The sequence below is a fragment of the Prionailurus bengalensis genome, chromosome D4 (assembly GCF_016509475.1).
Source record: "Prionailurus bengalensis isolate Pbe53 chromosome D4, Fcat_Pben_1.1_paternal_pri, whole genome shotgun sequence".
In the NCBI taxonomy this organism is placed as follows: Eukaryota; Metazoa; Chordata; class Mammalia; order Carnivora; family Felidae; genus Prionailurus; species Prionailurus bengalensis.
This window is the reverse complement of record NC_057359.1, coordinates 10046395-10067132: the sequence shown is the minus strand read 5'-3', so window position 1 is coordinate 10067132 and position 20738 is coordinate 10046395. Positions and strand designations below refer to the sequence as shown.

The 20738-nt window shown below is 44.1% G+C and overlaps 1 protein-coding gene across 3 annotated transcripts; it reads left to right on the top strand.

Annotated features, from left to right (window-relative positions):
- The first annotated feature begins 905 nt into the window (after window positions 1-905).
- DMRT2 (doublesex and mab-3 related transcription factor 2) lies at window positions 906-7809 on the top strand. Of its 3 annotated transcripts, XM_043565256.1 has the most exons (5): window positions 906-1320; window positions 2131-2702; window positions 4268-4370; window positions 5982-6060; window positions 6461-6635. In XM_043565256.1, the coding sequence occupies exons 2-5, from the start codon at window positions 2181-2183 to the stop codon at window positions 6525-6527; spliced, it is 771 nt and encodes a 256-aa protein (XP_043421191.1). In that variant the 5' UTR covers window positions 906-1320; window positions 2131-2180; the 3' UTR covers window positions 6528-6635. The 3 variants fall into 3 exon arrangements, with proteins under 3 accessions (XP_043421191.1, XP_043421189.1, XP_043421190.1); XM_043565254.1 differs by lacking the exon at window positions 5982-6060 and having other exon boundaries at window positions 913-1320; window positions 6461-7809; XM_043565255.1 differs by lacking the exons at window positions 906-1320; window positions 2131-2702 and adding an exon at window positions 2922-3322 and having other exon boundaries at window positions 6461-7809.
- Window positions 7810-20738: the final 12929 nt, after the last annotated feature.

Sequence of the window (20738 nt, the reverse complement as noted above, 5' to 3'; positions counted from 1 at the left end):
TAAATTCACTTCAATAAATAAAATGTAGCGTTGGATTAAGGGACTAGTTCTTTAGACATGTTGGAAGTTCAATTTATTAAACATTTGTGTAAGGGATTTTTGAGAGAGACAGAAAGTATTTCTTTATAAATACATTCATGCACACTAAAAAAAGTCATCTTAAAAAATAGCTTCATTTTAAAACATGCTTAGAGTGGATATGTTGCACCTAAATCTCTAAATGGCACGTATTTCCGCCCTCTCCCCCCCATCGGAGAAAAATGACATCGGAGAAAAATGTAAGTGACGTCGGTGACTTGGCGACCCGCCGGCCTCACCGGTAAGATGAAAGTTACGAAGAACTACTTTGCACTTTAAGGATGAGCGGCGCTAGCCATAAAAATATCTACAGATCATTTGTCCGCCAGTCTGGCGCTGTGGTGGTGCAAGGTGACCACTGATTTAGTCTTGCAGGAGAAAGTAGGATGCAGCTGTGTGCCCGATTAGAGAGGCCTCATTTCCAAGCCCAACTTTGGGTTAATTACTGAGTCGCAGAAATACTGGACTTGCTGATAACGTAGAGACCAACACCAGTCTTTCCGACCGCTGCCTTGAGCATTACCTTCTTTTGTAAACAGTGCGATTCGCAAGAGTGTGTTTCCTATTGTCCGCGAGGTAAACGGCGACTTCACCCCAGGAGACCACCGTCACACTTCGGGTTTAGCGCTGGGACAGACAACCCGGCTGCACCGAATGTTGCGCGGGTGGATTCTGGAGGAGCGCCGAAGGGAGGGGCGCGACGGCCGCCAGGAGGCGGGGAGCGCCAGGCCGGCGCGCTTCGGCCAATCAGCGTGCACACCGCCTGACAACCGTCCAATTAGAGGGCGCGGTGCTCGGGGCCCCGAGCCGATAATACTAGGAAAGGGAGCAGAGACTAACTATTGCAGCCAGGGGCGCTGCGCCGCACGCAGCTGCGTACGCCCGCCGGGAGAGCCCGAAATCTGAGGCCAGGGCCGCCCAACCTTCCCGCCCAGATTGGGTCACAGGAAGCAGAAAGCAGCTCCTGCGAGGTGAAGCGCTCGGGGCTGCCAAGGACCGATTAGAACTTTGCGGAGTCCGGGATGTGCGGGGCGAGGCTGCTGAGGACTTGATTCATCTTCTCCACCCATCCCCCGTACTCCCCGTCCACTGGGCTCTGAGCCTCCAGCTGTCAGCCCCCGATTTCGTGGCAGGGTGTGGCGACCCTGATTTGTATTTGCAAGCACAGCCAGCAGCCCAAGAGCCAGGTCCTAAAGCTGGATATCTTTTGCCTCGGCTGCTAGCTCGGGCCTCAGAGTCTTGGTGAGTGCTGTGATGTCGCTCCGGGTGTCAGGGAGGGCAAAATCGCCGTTCCTTATCTTTTCTATTTTATCTGGATGTCTTGCCTTAAAGTGCAAACCATGCCCGATGTATATGGAGACCGCGCAGCTCAGCCGTGCGAGGCTCAAGCATTATTGATGTTGGAAGGGCATCTGCAGCTCCTTGCGCGGTGTCCTTATGGGTCTCTGACAGAAGAACATTTTTTGGGTTTGAGTTGACTATTTGCTAGGGGTGGGGGGCGTAAAGGGACCTCTCCAAGCTCAAAAGAGGGTCCCTGTAGTGGTGTAAGAGGATGAGGCATTTGAGAGGCATAGAATGGTACTTCGCTGGGTCTGAAGGGGCCCCTTGTGATCCGAAGGAAAGTAACTCTCCCATCGATAGTTTCATATTCATCATGGCCCTAGTAGTTGGCTATGGGGAAGCCTGACAAGTGGCCTAGGTCGGCCCAGTTGGACACAATACTTTTGTGTGTGTGATCCGTGCGTTACCCCGGGACTTGTCCCGAAAGCTGGTGTAAAGAGGCAGAGAGGTCTGTGGTTAAAGATCAGGTGCTTCTAGAGCACTTAGAATCAGTTAAGATAGAAACCTTGTTGAGTTGGGAATTTCTGGGGGCCCTAAAGGTACAAGAAACGCAGTGTGGTGTGGATGTGAGGGACGTGAAGAGAACAGGGCTCCTCCAAGGGCCAGAGGCCCTAGACCAGGAGCTCTGGGCTCAAGGCCCGGGGGTCGGTGCCTGACGGTGGTTGGTGCGTCTTCGGGTCTTTTCGTGTCCCCCCCCCTCCCCCCCACCAGGGCGCGGGAGACTGAGCGTAGGCCGGAGCCCGAGCGCCGCGCCGCGCGCCATGGCCGACCGGCCCGCGGGCCCGGCGGCCGGGGACTGGGAGATCGACGTGGAGAGCCTGGAGCTGGAGGAGGACGGCCGCGGGCCGCCGCCGCCTACGCCGCCCGGGCCCAGCCCGCCGTCGGCCGACGGGGACGGCGAGGACGACGAGGACGAGGACGAGGACGACGACGCGGAGGATGAGGGCGACGGCCTGGAGGCGGGCGCTTCCCCGGGGGTGCAGGGCCTGCCGGAGCAGCAGCGGGGAGCGCCGCGGGGGCCGACCCCCGCGCCGCAGGCCTCGCCGGCGCCGGCCGGACCCCCGGAGCGCGGCGCGAACGCGGGCGGCGGCGCGGAGCCGCGCAAGCTCAGCCGCACGCCCAAGTGCGCACGCTGCCGCAACCACGGCGTGGTGTCCTGCCTCAAGGGCCACAAGCGCTTCTGCCGCTGGCGCGACTGCCAGTGCGCCAACTGCCTGCTGGTGGTGGAGCGCCAGCGCGTCATGGCCGCCCAGGTGGCGCTCCGGAGGCAGCAGGCCACCGAGGTGCGTACCCGCCGGGCCCGGGGTCGCGCCTCGCGGGGACGTCCGGGCTGCCGTGGGGGTCGGGCGTGGGAAGGGACGGGCAGCCCCCTTCCCCCCGCCCGGCGGAGGGCCGCGGCGCGTGGCGCTTCTGGGGGCGACGGGTGGTGAAGACGCTTCTCTGGTCCCGGTGGCCGGGGGGGGGGGGGGGGGGGGTCGGGTTAGGGTTAGGAGGCAGCCGCGGGCGTCGCCGGGGAACTTGACCAAAAAGATTTTGTAATTTTAAAAGCAGGCAGAAAGGCCTTGAGAGTGGTCTGGGAGGTTTTGGGGAAAGATATTCTATTTTTTACGTGTTTATTTTGGTGGTGTTGGGGAGCAGGGGGAGGACAGTGGTGGCTGCAGTCGCTGTGTTACTGGTGCTGTTCTCGAAAAAGAACCGCGCAGCTTCCGCTGTCAAAGGGAGAGGCAGAAAGTGCCGCCCATTTTACAGATGAGACCAAGGGTGGAGTGGGAAGTTAGGTGCCCGAAGCCCTAGGTCCTGAAGCCAGCTTCTGATTTAAGCTAAGGGGCCGGTGGAGGGGCCCTGGTGCCTCCCTCCCACCGGGGGGCTCCAGCTGTGAGCAGAGCCAGCGTTTTCTTTAAGGGTGAGGCTTTTCTTGACCTTTGGATTTCCTGTGTCCGTGTGTTCCTGCACTTGGGAGAGCTCAGAGCCAGGGAAGCTTCGGGGTTCCCCCCACCCCTTACAGACTCAGGGCCTGGAAAGATTTTTGCTTTTACGTTTTCTCTAGGAGGGACTGGGGAGGGGTTCACATCCTCATCGGAGGCAGTGACCCTAATGGAAAGCTTTCTGAGGGCCCCGGAGAGTGCTCTGGATGACCGAGGTGGCCTTGGCCCTGGGCTGGGCCTCCTCCAGAGTGAGGCGCTTGGCACCGAGGGCTCCTACATCCCTCAACGGTCCCTGGGCATTCAGGGCTGGACTCAGGCATAGAAGGACCCAGAATCCCACCCACCAGGAGGTGACAGAGGGAGCGAAGTTGGGTTTCCCCTTGTCCCGTGCCCCAGGTGGCCGCTGAGGTTTTTGTTTTTGCCTTCATGTATCCCAGGCTCCCACTGTTTTTGGCCAGACCCTGGAGAGTGTGAGAGACAGGTTCCCTCATACCTCTCTCTCAACCCCCTGTACCCCATTCCACCTGCCTTACTGCCAGAAGAAACCAGCTTCACCTCACTGCTCAATGGCAGGCCACGGACACCTTTGGCCCTATCTCTGCATGCCCCTGACACACCTGTCCCCCGCAGCTCTCCTTCAGGGCCTGGCTCCTACAATCTTGACTGTGGGATGTCCCCCAACTTCTAGCTGTGGGATGAATCTGGAGTGACTCTAGCAAAGTGGCCACAGAGAAAATCTCGTCTACTGCCTGTCAACTGAAGTAGCTTGTTGCCCTGGAATTAAGGGGTGCTGATGTGAATTTGTTGAGAATTATTTTTACACGGGATGGGAAAATAAATACATTTAGACCGGGGAGGGTTGCTGATGCCCCTTCCTTCTCTTTCTTGTGGGGCATTGTTGATTATGTTTCTTGTGTTTACAGGACAAGAAGGGGCTTTCCGGGAAACAGAATAATTTCGAGCGCAAAGCCGTGTATCAGAGGCAAGTCAGGGCACCCAGTTTGCTGGCCAAAAGCATTTTAGAAGGTAAAGCAATGCAGAATTATCCTTTAGCCTTTTAAAGCAAGTTCTGAGGGCTTCTCATTATTCACACATATGGCATTTTTATTAACCTGTGAAGGAGCACTCTGAGGGGAGGGTACTTTGTATTAGGAAGTTTTGCTTTAGGGAGGAAATCAGGGTGTGGGGAAATGGATCTCACATACCTCTCGAGGTTTCTGTCACCGGTAATTTTGTTGTCTGCATAATAGTTGTAGTCTGCCTAATAGGTAAGGGGTTAACGTGGAGTGCATTTGAAATTGGCCCTAGTGTGAGGGCATGCCACCAGATCATGGACGGAGCAAGGAAATAAATTAAGAACAAATTCTTTGGGTGTAATTGTAGCTGAAGTAAGTCAAGTGAGGAGCTGAACAGCTACCCACGCCAATAAAGACCTCTCGTCCGACTGATGCATCATCTAATACCACTCTTTTTCGCTGTACTCTATTCCTCCCTGGATTAGCTACATCAGTTTACTATTTCTTATTTCTCGGTTTACTGTTTCTTATTTCTAACCGTCAAGATTGTAGAATCTGGAAAAGGTTTTGAATCAAACAAGAGAAGTGGAGGTTGAATTTGAATTTGAACGGCGTGAATTCTCTCTACCAAGTTTTCACTTTCTCTAATGCTTGGGGATACATTAATTTTACTTAAAATATTGCTGATTTTTAAAAGCAGCTCTCTTTGGGGATGGGATTTATGGCTCTGATAAACAATATATTGATCACCCTTCACCATTTAAATAAAGGAAAGTTTGTATTTGTTGTAATCACTCCTCCTTCATAAGATTCAGGTTGAAAAGCAGTTTGTTTTTTTTTTTAGGTAGATATTTGCAGTCTGTTTTTTCTCATGTGGCTTCTAATTGAGTTGGTTCTAGACAGGTTGTAGAGTTTGTTCGTGTGTTAATCCTGTGCTGTATACTTCTGATCTTAGAATGGTTTCGCGGGCGTTAAAAATGAATTTGGTTGCAAACTGGGTAAACAGATTTATAGCCGTAGGGACAGCACGGATAAATTGAAAAGGTGCCAAAACAACTTGAGAAGTGGGAGGGCAAAATGGAATAGTAAATTCAAGTAAATAACTTCCTGGCAAAAACTTCCCTTAGAAATAGAAACACTAATTTTCACATTTTATTTTATTTGCAAATGAGGGCGTTGGGCTTGTCACAATGGATCCTTCAAACAAATTTGCTAGTACTGAGTGCTTGGGGATAGTGAAATACTCAAAGCATTTCATGCTACTAGGAATTCTATTTATGCCGTACTAATCTCAGGTTTTTAAAATCTCTGCCCTTGCTCGTGAAATGTGCAGTGAGTTTATACTGTAATGATTGTCTGCTCAACCATTTTGGTAACTGGCCAACATGATTGGGAGAAATGTTTTAGATCAGTTATTTTCAATAGAGAGGCTGGTCTCCTCTCCTGCCTTTAGTTTTGTTTGTTTTTACTGCAAGTCTGGGGGAGGGGGCTGGTTAAATTGTTCTCTGCAGAATCTGTTTGACTAGTTAACAGCTCTTTTCAATTTTCTGTGCTTCCCTGTTTCCTTAGTCTTTTCTGTTTTTCTCCTCACTAATCTGCTGTCACTTTCTCTTTTTTCTAGTTCTCCTTGGATTATTCTCCACCTGTAACAATGTCCATAATGAACCGTCTTTAGAAAATAACAATGCCATCAGCTTTAGGTATAGATATCTTTTTTGATAATGGAAAAAGATGACACGGATAGTAATAAAGCATTGACTGAAGCAAGATGAGCAGACTTGTCTCTTAATATGTAGGAGCCTGGGAAGTAGATTAAACTTTCAGCCAGTGAAGTGTGCCTGTAAAGGTAAACAAACAAACCTGTAATGGCAAAAACAACAATAACAAAAAGTTACAATCTGGATCTCCTGCTCCCCAAAGAGAACTCTTTTCACTTGAACCTATACTTGTGTTTTCTGTGTAAAACATTAGTGTTTTAGAACTGTAAATTGTTCTTGTTCTTGTCCTGCCCATTTGCAGTGTCTCTGTTACCTTCTGGGTTTCCGGAATTTTCTTCCCTAGTTGTTAATCTCTTTCCTGTGCAATGCTTGCTTATTTTAGGCTACCGCCCAATTCCAGCAGAGACTTATGTGGGAGGGAGCTTACCCCTACCTCCCCCGGTAAGTGACCGGATGAGGAAAAGGCGAGCCTTTGCTGATAAAGAGTTGGAGAACATTATGCTGGAGAGAGAATATAAAGAGAGGGAGATGCTGGAAGCTTCCCAAGCTGCTGCCTTGTTCCTGCCCAACCGTATGGTGCACGGACCTGAATATAACTCCTACAAAAGTGCCTATAGCCCCACCCCAGTGGAACCTCCAAACAAAGACTTCTGCAATTTTTTGCCCACCTGCCTTGATCTAACCATGCAGTATTCAGGCTCTGGGAATATGGAACTCATCTCTTCCAACGTCAGCGTGGCTACGACTTACAGACAGTATCCCTTGTCCTCAAGATTTTTAGTTTGGCCCAAGTGTGGCCCCATTAGTGACACTCTTCTTTATCAGCAATGCCTGCTAAACACCACCACCTCGGTTCAAGCCCTGAAACCCGGGGCCAGCTGGGACTTGAAGGGAGTGCGAGTCCAGGATGGCCTTGTCGCAGAGCACGACATGGTACCACCCAAACTAGAAGGCTCGCTGGTGTCGCCTCATGCTGCAGAGGTCCAGACCTCGAGAAGTGACCTTCACGGTCACCAGGCTGTCCCTGAGAGGTCTGCGTTCTCCCCACCCCAACGGAATTTCTCTCCCATTGTTGACACGGACTCCCTGGCGGCTCAAGGGCACGTCTTAACCAAGATCAGCAAAGAAAGCACCAGGCACCCTGTGCCACTTAAACATAATCCATTCCATTCATTATTCCAGCAAACTCTTAATGACACATCAGGCCCTGAGCTGAAAACGCCATTTGTCAAAGGGGCCTTTGAAGACGCCCCTAAGAAACCCAGAGAGTGTTTAGTCAAGGAGAACCAGAAGTACACGTTTACAATAGATAGATACGCGAAAGACCTTTTCGTCGCCAAGCAAGTTGGAACAAAACTCTCTGTGAATGAACCCCTGTCATTTTCTGTCGAGTCTATTCTGAAGAGGCCTTCATCTGCCATCACTCACGTCTCTCAGTGAAAGGCTGCTTACACAGAAAGCTGGATTTTCTGCCATCTTGGAGGGTTCCTACCAGTGGCTAATTTTTTTTTTCTTTTTAAGAAGAAGGGTTCACATGTTTGTATAAAGAAATTTCTAATGTAAATGGGGATGATTTAAAAAAATTATATATATTCATATGCATGTACTTTTTCTCACCACATAAATATATTTAAACTTAAAGATGGAAATTGCTTATGTGCAAACTGTAAAGTTCCATGCTTTACACAGCATTTCAAAAAGCAATAAAGTTGACACTGTCTTCTAAAAAGACCCAGTGTTTGCAGAAGTACCTAGTTGTCCTTGTCTAGGTGAAAAACTAGTGTCTGTGAAATGTTTTCTTTATTTTTCTAGGATTTGGTGTATTTTCAAGCGCTCTTAATGGTCAGTGGGGATCATGGGAAGTGCCTTACAATGCCTTAGTTTTGCATTTTGGAGGATGGGTAAATTTTTCTATTCAAGATTGAGGCAAAAATAGCATTACAGAGAACACAGAACAGATGTGCATGTCTATAGAGTCATAATTTCACGTGATTGGACAAAGTAGAATTAATTTCCAGGGAAATCAAGTTTAAGATCTCATATCATGACCTGGCTTCTTGGGATGGATGTCTTTTAGCTCTCTGAGTCCCAGTGTCCTGATTGCAGGGTTTACCTGGGGCTTCAAGCTTCCGTTCTAGATTGAACTTTCTGTGACTTCTAGGTTGCTAGGGGGTCACAGAGCAGGTCCACTTGTAAGGTGCAGTTGGTTCAAACCATGATAGTGTATGTTTGAACCCCCTCTCAGCCCTGTGTATTTCACTGTCTCCTAAGGGCTGGTGACAGCAGGCATTTATTTTTATTTTATTTTATTTTATTTTATTTTATTTTATTTTATTTTATTTTTGCTTTTTTCTTGTGTTTATTTGTTTTTATTTATTTTTAATATAATTTATTGTCAAATTGGCTAACATACAGTGTGTAAAGTGTGCTCTTGGTTTTGGGGGTAGATTCCCGTGATGCATCGCTTACATACAACAACACCCAGTGCTCATCCCAACAAGTGCCCTCCTCAATGCCCATCACCCATTTTCCTCTCTCCCCCGCCCCCCATCATCTGTCAGTCTGTTCTCTGTATTTAAGAGTCTCTTTTGGTTTGCCTCTCTCCCTCTCTGTTTGTAACTATTTTTTTCCCCTTCCCCTCCCCCGTGGTCTTCTGTTAAGTTTCTCAAGATCCACATGAGTGAAAACATATGATATCTGTCCTTCTCTGACTGACTTATCTCACTCAGCAAATTACCCTCAGTTCCATCCACGTTGCTGAAAATGGCATGATTTCATTCTCATTGCCAGGTGGTATTCCATTGTGTATATAAACCACATCTTCATCCATTCATCAGTTGATGGACATTCGGGTTCTTTCCATGATTTGACTGTTGTTGAAAAGCGCTGATTCATAGGGGCACATGTACCCCAATGTTTACAGCAGCGCTTTCAACAGTAGACAGCAGGCATTTAGAGGTAGGTGCAGTCAGGACCAACTGGTCCCCGAGTATCAGCTTTATGCTCCCACCTTGTTGCCCCTGCAAGAGGGTTTCCGTATAGCTCTCTTCTGAGATTAAAAAAAAAAAAAAAAAAAAATCGCTATTCAAATAGCTTCAGGTGACAGTTTGCCAAAGACTGCAGATGCTCCTCATGTCATGAGGGTGGCTTCTTGAGTCTTAACCACCCCTCCCTTCAGTTTTGAGTTCCTTATTACCCTCTAGTTTTGCTCAATAAAATGTTGACTGTTGTTCTATATGATTGATAAAATGAGAGTAAGACATTTATGAGAGTGTTCCCTTCTTCTCTGAAAGCCTCATCTGTGGACCCCAAATGAAGTCTTAAGATGCCACAGTCTTTTCAACCCAGAAAATCCAGAGCTAAATATCTGACCTTGAGTTTTGTGATGGAGTAAGTTGTTGCTTCCAATTCTCCTCTCACTTGGGGAACAAGAGCACTGGTTGGGCATGTGTGATGTGCCAAGAAGTTTGGCAATTTAAAGAGTTTCTGTCTTGCTCTGGAAAGCATTTAAAATTACTTAAAAATGATTTTGCTACTGATGAGCTCATGTAAACCTCCAGGGGTTCTCTGAATTGTTGCTTAAAATTAGAATCGGTTTCAAAAACAACAGGCCAAACCTTAGATTGATTTCCAGTTTGTACTTGTAAAGTAATACTTGGTTTTATTGAGTCAAATTTACTTATTTTTACTCTTGCAAAAGCCAGAGCAAGTGGAAGTTTGCCAGAGGAAAAGAAAATGAAAGAGGGCAGGGCTCCCAATGACTGTTGAAGATTATTTTCATTAAGTGGAAATATGTTTTCCAGTCATGAATGCCCTGGTGTCAGAGACAGGATCTAACTTCATTCACCCCCTCTGCTCCCCCAGTCATCTTTGTTTTATCTGGTTGTTAATTTTTATCTCCCTATTAGGAATTTATTTTTTGTGTCCAGTGTTAAGTGCAGACTTAACATACAATCTAACTGCTGCAGAGGTAATGAGGAAAACCCATCATAATAAACCCACATAAACATAATCCCAAGAAGAAGTCCTTCTTTTTAAAAAAAATTTAATGTTTATTTATTTTTGAGGGAGACAGAGAGACAGAGAACAATGAGGGAGGAGCAGAGAGAGAGAGAGAGAGAGAGCGAGAGAGCAGTTGAGCTGTCAGCACAGAGGCTCGAACTGATGAAGTCAGACGCTTAACTGACTGAGCCACCCAGGTACCCCAAGAAGAAGCCCTTCTTAATCCAAACATGGATTTTCTTTCTTTCTTACTCTATTTTAATATTTTGAATACTTAACATTGGCCAATTTCCCCCCCTTTTGTGTTCAGTGAACATTTTGGGACATCTTTTCTGTCCTGTTATCTTTTTAATCTCATTAAGTGAATCCAGTTGACTGTGGGTATCAGTGCTTTTTCTCACATTATCAGTGACCAGAATTTTATTGTTCTTGAACATTTATAAGGGTGAGTACTTTCCTTGGTGAATTATTATTGTGCATTAATTCTGCTATCATGCTGAATTCTTGGGATTTCAAACCTGCCATCAGCCACAAGAGATTTGTGCTTGTTTTAATCATTTTACTTCAATCACAGCTACTGTTTGATTCTGTAGACTCTTCAAAGAATACTGTCACCAACACATTAAATCCAACTTGTGGATCAGTATAAGCATTTTCTGTGTTCAAGGCAATAAATGGATTTGGGTTTAATTATTTTTAAGAATGTAAAGAAGAATAAAACATGGACCTTTTCCTCGATTTCACTCCCCATATAATGTGGCTCTAATGACATAGTTTTCTTCCATCTTGACTGGTCAAACGTTATATGATTTTTTGCTCAGTTTGCTGTGATGGGTGGTTTACACCAGTGCTTCCCAAACTTTAATGGACGGTGAATCACGTGGGTACCAGATTCTGGTTTTCTGTAGGTCTGAGGAAGGGCATATGATTCTGCCTTTCCAACCCCCACCCCAACCCCACAATGGGATGCTGATGTTGCTGGTTTTCAGCCTACTTTGAGTAGTGAATGTTTTCCATATTTCTGTTAGTCCAGTGCACATTTAATATACTCTTCCGTGGGTTTGACTTCTAATACAATGGAGTTATCATAAATAATTTAATATATAGGAATAATTAAAAAAATTTTTTCCTCCAAACCTCCAGAATGTACAACATCAAGAGTGAATCATAATGTAAAATGGGCTTTGCTGATTATGAAGCATCAGTGAAGGTTCATCAGTTGTAACAAATGTACCACTCTGGTGGGAGATTTGTTAATGGGGGAGGCTATGCATGGTTGGGGTAGCGTGGTGGGGGGGTGGATATGGAAAATCCCTGTACCTTTCTCTCAATTTTGCCATGAACCTAAAACTGTTCTAAAACAATAAAGTAAAAAACACAAACAAAAAAAACCTTTTTTAACCCTTTGGTGGCAGAAAGTAGGACAAGACCTAGGCGTAGTTATAAAGGAGACAAATTGCTTCCCTCTCTCTTTTTTCAAAACTAGAAGATCTTTTAGTTTGGTCAAAAAGAAACCATATTTTTATGGGGCACCTGGGTGGCTCAGTCGGTTAAGTGCCCAGCTCTTGGTTTCAGCTCAGGTCATGACCTCATGGTTGTTGGGATCGAGCCCCATGTTGGGCTCTGTGCTAACAGAATCTGCTTGGGATTTTCTCCCTCTCGTTCTCTCTCTCTGACCCTTCCCCCGCTTTCATGCGGGTGCATGCACCCACCTTCTGTCTCTCTCAAAATAAGTAAACTTCAAAAAATATATTTTAAACTGTGGTAAAGTACGCGTCACGTAAAATTTACCATTGTAACCAATTTTAAGGGTACAGTTCATTGATGTTAAATGTATTTATCCTGTTGCTCAACCATTACCACCATCCATCTCCAGAACTCTTTTTATCTTGCAAAACTGAAGCTCTGTGCTCATTACATATAAGTTTCTCCTCCCCGCCTGCTCCTGGAAACCATCCTTCTACTCTATGCATTTGACTACTCTAGGTGCCTCATACTGAGTGGGACCATTCTCTATTTGTCCTTTTGTGATGGGCTTATTTCACTTAGAATAATGTCTTCAAGGTTCATTTATACTATAGCATATGTCAGAACTTCCTTCCTTTTTAAGGTTGAATAATATTCCATTGTATAGACCTCACTTTTTCTTTCCTTTTATCTGTCCATGGCCACTTGGGTTACCATAGCAGTGACTAGTGCTGCTATGAACACGGGTGTGCAAATATCTCTTCACTTAGTCCTTACTTCCTGATTTCACCTTCTTCCCATCTTCAGGAACTCAGTTTTTCTCAAGTATACATCCCTCCCACACTATCCACCTGCCCCCAGTGTGTGCACCTAACTAACCAAGGCAACACCACTCTGCCCAGAGAGGCTCCAATATCAGCTGTGCACTTTTTGATGTGGTTTAAGTGAGTGTGTTATCACATCATCTGCGTTTAAAAGCTTAACCCCAATTGTGGAATGAAGGACTTGCATTCAGAAACTTTCTGGAATTCCTTATGCCAAGTCTCTGCAGTGCTAAAAGAGTAAAGAAACAGCTGAGAGTCAAGATAAAGAAGAAAAGAGAACCCACAGTTCCCTGTAAAATAATGACATTACTTAGGATCAAGTCTGGGTTTTCATCTGGTACTAGAATTCTTACTGGCCCACCTGGTTTTATTTATTTTTGGGTTAACTGTTTTTGTTATTTTTCTAGGTCTGTGAGTTCAGGTTTATTTCCTTCTAGGATCCAATCTGGAGCGGTGATAGTTCTTTAGATGGCTGGATCCTGAAATACATAAACTCTGTTCCACTTGTATTTATTTTAATGTTTGTACAAAGCTTTTATCATATTACCCTCAGTTATTTTGATTTTTACCTTGTTATATCTAAACACATTTAGGGCATGTTGAATAGAGAGAGCTGGAGATAGGTTGGTATTTGGAGTGATGGTAAATGTGCATAATAATAATTAACGTGTTTAGTGCCTGCTGATTTACAGAGCACATTCACATTTATTAACTCTTCTGTTCCTCATATAAATTCTCTATGAGAATGGCAGATGGCCATATAACGAGTTTAATCTGCATCTCTGTGTGTGGACACAAATTTGGGGAATTTTTTTCCCAGGATACATGACTTGGTCTGATCTACTTTTAAGATTTTTTATGTACATGTTAAGTGCATTTAATTTTTTATATATAATACATAATACATTATATATATGTATTTATATAATGTTATGTGTTTGCCTATATCTCTATATAGAAATATTTAGGTATCTATAACTTCATGAAGTAACACACACACACACACACACACACACACACACACACACACGGTTTCATGAAGTTGTGAGAACAACTGAGATAAAGAATGAGAAAGAGAACCTACTGGTGAGGCATAATTGACAGCCCCAGCTGTCAGACCTTTCTATCCACTGCAGTGTTCAGGCCAAGGCCGCACTTTCTGTGGGCTGCTTCCAGCAAGGGACAGTGAGCAGGGTTGCTAGAACGGAATAATTTCTGCCCTGAAATGGGATGCTTCTGCCAGGCATCCTTGGCTGGGGAACTCTCTGTCTAAGTATTTCATTATGCATGGTTGAGAGACCTAAAAACTAGCACCTCTGTTACATGCCTGGGATTCAATCAAGAAATAAGACAAAAGAGTTGGTGTTTGGAGATTAGAATATACCTTACCTACCTTTATTACTGATTATGATTATACCAAGAAGGACTTATATTCAGGAGCAAGGACATCTCTAAAACTAACCTTTGGGACTGATCTCTAATAGCTCCAGGATTAATTAGACCTACCTACCTAGATACAGTCAGCAGTGGCCCCCACACCTCCCCTGCATGCAGAGAGTAACTGAGTATCTCTATTCCCTGATCCACGTTGGCTCTTAAAAGGAAGGGAAGAGGAGTAGGCAGAGATCCCCATCCCTCTTTCTCTATCCCAAACTTGCCAATCAGGTATATTACTCTCCTTCCACCTTTTGATTCAACATACATTTTGTTACCTTCTTTGTTTTGGATTGAGGTCAATCCAAAGAACACATACCCTTGAGTTTGAGGACTGCAATCAGAGTTTAAGTCATTGCTGAAGATACAAGCTAGGGGATGGGAAATGGTGTGATTACTTCATATGTGCAAGTAGGCTAACAGCTATATGCATTTTTTAGAACAAAAAAGAAACCATGAGAAATGACTTAGTTTACCCCAGATGGAACCTAGGGCATTACATATAACATTCTGGAAAGCATTGAAGTATTTCACTAATGAGTATATCATTTGATATTGTTCAGTAGCATGACCCAAAGGGTTTCTATCAGCCACCATCATATTGTCTTAATAGAGTATCATCATGAAAAGTTATCATAGGAATGTACTTGAGATGTGAAGCCATTAAGCACAACTAATACCATTTCCTTTTTAAACAATTTTTAAAAATGTTTTTGTTTTATTTTTAAGACAGAGACCGAACATGAGTGGGGATGGGGCAGAGAGAGAGGGAGACACAGAATCTGAAGCAGGCTCCAGGCTCTGAGCTGTTAGCACAGAGCCCGAAGCGGGGCTCGAACTCACGAACTGTGAGATCATGACCTGAGCTGAAGTCGGATGCTCAACCAATTGAGCCACCCAGGTGCCCCTATCATTTCCTTTTTGACAGGGTTTTTTAGAGAGGAATCAAGGGAATGCCATAGACCAAATGTATCTCATTTTAGCAAGGCATTTAACAAAATCTTTCATGGTAGAGAATTGTGGTTGGAAAACAGTGAAGTCAGGTAGATTTGTAGCTATTTGAACAGATACTTTCAAAAGGCATTGAGTAGTAAGTCAATGCCAATTTTGAGGAAGGCTTTTAGTCTTGTGATCTGTAGGTCTTGTTTTTGATCTTGGTTAGCAAATGAAGATATAATGGGTGTATTATCAATATGTAGAGGACATTGGGTTGGGAGATCTGACCACTATCTTGATGGCTTCTACTGGGACTATACATCAAATGGAAAATCTTGTATTTGACTTTTACAAGCAATTGACACCCAATTATGAAACTATATTTTGAAGGGGAGTTAACTTGACATTAGTTTCTGTGAAAATGATCTGGGAGTCATAGGGGATCACAAAGCTCAAAAGGAAGCAAGAATGAATCATGGCTGTAAGAAATTACTAATGCAAACTTGGTTTCTGTTAATAGAGTCTCCCAAGATGAATGGGAATGCTAACGTGTATTTCTCCCCACCCCACTCCACCCCACTTTACCCCACCACTGCCCTTGGTCAGAGCACATCTGGGAATTTATGTCCACTTCTGGACATTATTTCTTAAATGGGGATATTGATGGACTTAATTCCATAGGAGTGGAACCAAGGATAAGGACAGTGAAAGACCTTCACATCTTGTCTAACTATAGACAGTAAGGACACTGGTGTCCTAGAGACACCATGATGTGCTGGATAAGAGATATCTTAAGGGAAAAGTGCTCAATTTGTGGCTTCATATTAATCTATTCATCAATTCAGTTCCATTGGGAGTCTCTAGAAGAAGGAATCAGGGCTGAGTATGTTATAGTGAGTGAGATACAGCTAAGTAAAAGGGAGACCGTCTTTCTGTTTGAGTCGTCCATGAATAGACTGGTGTGCCTTGTAATGAGCTTACTCGGAGGCCTTCGTGTTGGACACAGAAGGAAGCCTTGCATTGGGCATGACATTGAGTTAGCCAGCAGAGACCCTGCTTCATTTGTCTTCGTGTCCCATGTCCTACCACACCATTGAGTGTTTGGTGAATGAGGTGAATATTTTTCAACTCCAGTAATTCCTGATTTTATGACATCACCTATAAACAGGATTAGATGAAAGTATTTTTTTTTTCTCCCAGCCAAACTCTTTAGACTATCACACCATCAATTTGTTCTTTTAATTTAAAAGATGGCACAAAGAAATGACTCACTATCTTAAATCAGACATCACTATGAATAAGAACATTGTAGCTTTTTTCTGTATAATCGCAATTTGAGAAATGAAAAGTCTCAAAAATGTCTAGATTGGATAAATGCCCTAACGTAGTTGATTTTTTTTCCTCATATGATATTTTTTAAGTCTTTTTTCTTTTTCATTCCAGAAGCATTTATTGAGTGTTTTTTGAGGTTTTGTGACAATGGAAGACCCATTATAAATAAGCAATTGGTTTGTTTTTGAATGAAATTAATTTTACATATGAATTCTTGGAATTAATTGGATTAAGATTATTGTCTATATGATAATAATTCAAAAGTGGCTTCTCTGTTTTAGCTACTTTGATAACTGGTCAATTTTGATTTAAAACTATATTCAATATGGTTAAAAAAACAGGGGATTTGAGATTATTGATTTAGATCAAGTCTGAGTCTGTTCAAGCATAGTGAAGTAGAAATTCAGTTCTACTTTGTATTGTATGGATAAATCAAGTTATTTATTTATTTATTTATTTATTTATTTATTTATTTATTTATTTATAAATTTTTAAAAATGTTTTATTTATTTTTGAAAGAGAGAGAGAGACAGAGCATGAGTGGGGGAGGGGCAGAGAAAGAGGGAGACACACAGAATCTGAAACAGGCTCCAGGCTCTGAGCTGTCAGCACAGAGCCTGAAGTGGGGCTTGAACTTGGGAACAAGTTCATGCCATGAGCCAAAGTCAGATGCTCAACCAACTGAGCCACCCAGGCGCCCCAAGTACTGGTTTTATTTAATTCAGTAAACATTTACTAAGCACCTACAGTGGGCTGAGTAATGTTGAGCTCTTAGAGATGAGACGACTAAGACATAGCTTTCAAAAACTGATATCTCAAGATTAATTTAGATATGTTCACAATTTATCTATTATATCTTGTGAATGCAAGTAGCCCTTCTGCATCCCTGTTTCCTCTATCCCCTCCTTGGAGAGAATCCACAGCTATTTCCTGTCATTTCAGGCGCAGATTGTTTGGATGTGACTCAGCTCTGTTTTATTCTCACTCTCTATTTTTTAATTTCAGTCAGAGCTTTTTAAATGAAACTTGTAGACTCAGGAGTTCCCTGCAGGAAAATAGTGGATTTGGCCTCAATTTTCCCAATTTCCTATAAAACTCAAGCTTGGTGACAATGGCCCTAAAATCAACAAAGGACCATCATTCTTCAATGCACACACTAACACAATGAAGGACCCACTGTGATCGACAAGCCAGAAAACACCCGAACGCTTAATGCATGAAATACTGGCAAAATTCGAGTGAAAAATAAACATAAAAAAACCCAGCACTGTCTTCTGAGATAATGCAACTGAAGATTCAGGATGGGCAGATAGCCAGTGGGTAGAGGATAGAGCCACGTGATTGTGTGATTGTTCATGGAATGTACTTCAGTTGAGTGAACATTTACTGAGAAATTTCTGCATGTCAGATACATGCCAGATGCTGGGCTCGTGTGTTGTTTAGGTAGAATAAAACCACCCCAAGCTCCGGAGGCCTACTTATTTTTAAAAATAACAGTTTGAGAAGAGATAAATAAGGAAGGTGAGACTCTTGATCCTTAGCGGGTCTCACGAAGACTGGAACATGGCCTGGGCACTGGAAGGTGGTTCAGCCTGGTGGAGCAGACTGACATCCTTGTTGTTCCCTTGGCAGGGAAAGGCGTGACCTATGGAGAGTACCAGAAAGTACTAATTGTTTGATATCCACTCTCTTCTTTAATGACAGAGCCCTGGTTTTATTCAGACTGGTGACACACCCAGCTAAAAGGCAACATTTCCCAACCTCATGTGCATATTGGTGTGGCCATTTAGATGCAGGTGCACAGCCTTGGGTGATGTCAGGAAATCTCTACCAAGGGGGACTAGAACAACAGGAAGGAGAACCTTTGGATTTTTTCTCTTTTGCTATCTTTATTCCTGGAATTTGAAAGTCTAGTAGCATCTTATGACCTTGTGGTTGGCAACCATGTTCAAAGGAGGTTGGAGCAGAGAAACCAAAGGAACCAGGATGCCTGTTCACATGAGGATCTACTATTCTAGCTCTGGATTGTTTTCCTCAGTTCGATCATCTTTTATGGGAGTCAATATCTCTTTATGTGCATGAGCTATTGTCATTGGCTCTTGGTTATTAACATCTGAGTGTAATTTCTGCTGATAGGGGAGGGCTCTTGTGTTCTGATGAAGAGGTGTCTGCTGTCTATATCTGCTTGTCCTCTGGTTCCTACTCTAATTTCTAAATTTTTTTCTTCCCATCATGGCTTCTCTTTACTATATCTCTATGTGCATCTTTTGGCCTCATTCTTTACCATCTGTCGTCCCCTCATACTGTAAGCCTTTCATTCAAGCCTGAGAGTGGGATCTGATGAATTCAGTTAATTCCTGTTGTCTTCTTTCAGCCAAGTCTTATAGGTGAGTTATCTGTACCTGGTCTCTGTGGGGAGCCACATGGTATAAACCATGGCAGTCTCTTGTATGAAACCCCTCAGTGGAGTCCTGGATGTAGTAGGCTCTTGGAATATAATAAATATTTCTCCCAAATTAATTTCATAGATGAGTAAGGCATGGTCCCTGCACTCTAAGAGCTCAGAGCCTGCTTCAGGAGAAGCACCCATACCGTTAAAATCCATTTCCAACTACAAGTCACATAATAACAACAGTCAAAACAGCTCACATTTATTGTGTTCTTTGGTTTTTGTCTGACATTTTGCATGCATTATTTCGCTTCATCCACACAAAGTTTAACTTGGGAAGTAGGTAAAATAGTTCCTCTCCGTTTACATGTAAGGATACAGGCTTGGAGAAGTGAAGCAGCTAGCTGAGTACCATACATCTGGGGAGTGAATAGGTAGAGAAGAATATCAAGTCACTGGAACCAGTGCCTTGTGCCATCTCCCAGAAATGAAAAATGGCTCATTTTTACATGGCAACATCTTGGTGTAGGAGGAAGGATACAGGATGGAGAGGTGGAAGATCTCAGTTCTGACGCACCGCTTTCTCTGTCTTTTTCCTTCTCTGGACCTCAGATCTTTTTCCATCTGTAAGACAGGGGGAGTAGATGAAATGGGTTTGAGTTTAAATCCTGGCTGGGCCTCATGCTTGTCACATGGCATGAAGAGCCTCAGAACCATCAGAGCCATGGCGGCTCTGGCCACTCTATTCAGCTTGGGCTCCAAGTGTAGCATTAATCCTCTGGGAAGAGACTCTTTAAAAAATCCACTTCATGTAGAATAGATCTACATTGTCCAGGGGACGTCTGAGGCATGAACCAGAAGATTTGTTAAAGAAGCTTACCATGATGCTGAACAGCCCACACCTGGAGGCAGACAAGGCTCTTGGCAACTAGGTCAGCTCTAGTCCACCTTTTATATGGTATTTCCCCTCCTTTCCCTACTCACGTAAGTGACCAGTGTTCTTAATGTGAACCTGTTCCCTAGATTGCTTCCAGGAGGCAGCATAGCAAACTGGAATGGGTATGGGCATGTACTAGTCTGAGTTCTCCAGAGAAGCAGAACTGGTAGGAGATACATCCACATCTGTCTACCTATATCTATACCTGCTTATGTGGAAATTTATTATGAATTCGTTGATGTGATTATGGATGCTGAGAAGTCCCATGATCTGCCGGCTGCAAGCTGGAAACCCTGGAAAGCTGGTGGTATAATTTAATCTGAGTCTGAAGGCCAGTGAACCAGGGGAGCCAATGGTATAAATCTCAGTCTGAAGGCAGGAGAAGATGAGATGGAACGTCCCGGGTCAAGCAGAGGCAGGAAAGAAGGAGCAGGTTTTTCCTTCCTCTGCCTTTTCTTCTCCTCAGGTCCTTAATGGATTGGATGATGTCCACCTACATTGGGAAGGCAGTGGACTGAGTCCACAGATTCAAGCACTGATCTCATTGGGAAACACCCTCACAGACATACCCAGAAATACTGTTTAATCTGGGCACCCCGTGGCCTAGCCAAATTGACAAAATTAACCATTGCAAATCTGCCCCTGTCAGTTTGGCACCCACTTAATCTCCAAATGAAATTAATAACAAGGTCCTAATTGGGCCTAACATGATACATCTATCCTGCGTACAACCAAAAATGGACTAGCCCCTTCCTTAGGAGAGGAGGTGAAGTCCTTGAGTGCTGATTACTCTTCTTGGTATCCTGTAACTGAAATACTGCCATGATGTAAAATTAGCAATACTTAACTAATATGATATAAAACCAGTCCATCTTATGTTACATGATAAGGGAGTAAGAGAGGAAGGAAAACAAAGATGATATCTACATATATGTACACACACAAATGTACTCATACCAAAATGAGTGGAAGGTGGAAATATTCATGACACTACCTGTGAACAGGGAGGGCTACCTTCAACCTGCCAGAAAAAGGCAGACCCCAGCCAGAGGTGGCCAGTTGCTGCAGCTGTGGCCACATTTTCACATCGTCACCGTTCATAGTCCACTCTGCATTAGGATTGCGCATCTAATGTTGCAAAGCAGCCCTTGCAGGGGTCAGGACCCAAGAATCAAGTCGGGGTGATAGAGAACATGGTGGATTTGAAGTCAGGTGATCTGCACTTTAATTTTTTTTACAGCTTTGTTGAGATGTAGTTCATATACCATACAATTCACCCACTTGAAGTGTATAATGCATTGGCTTTTAGTATTATTCAAAGTTGTGCAACCATCCCCAC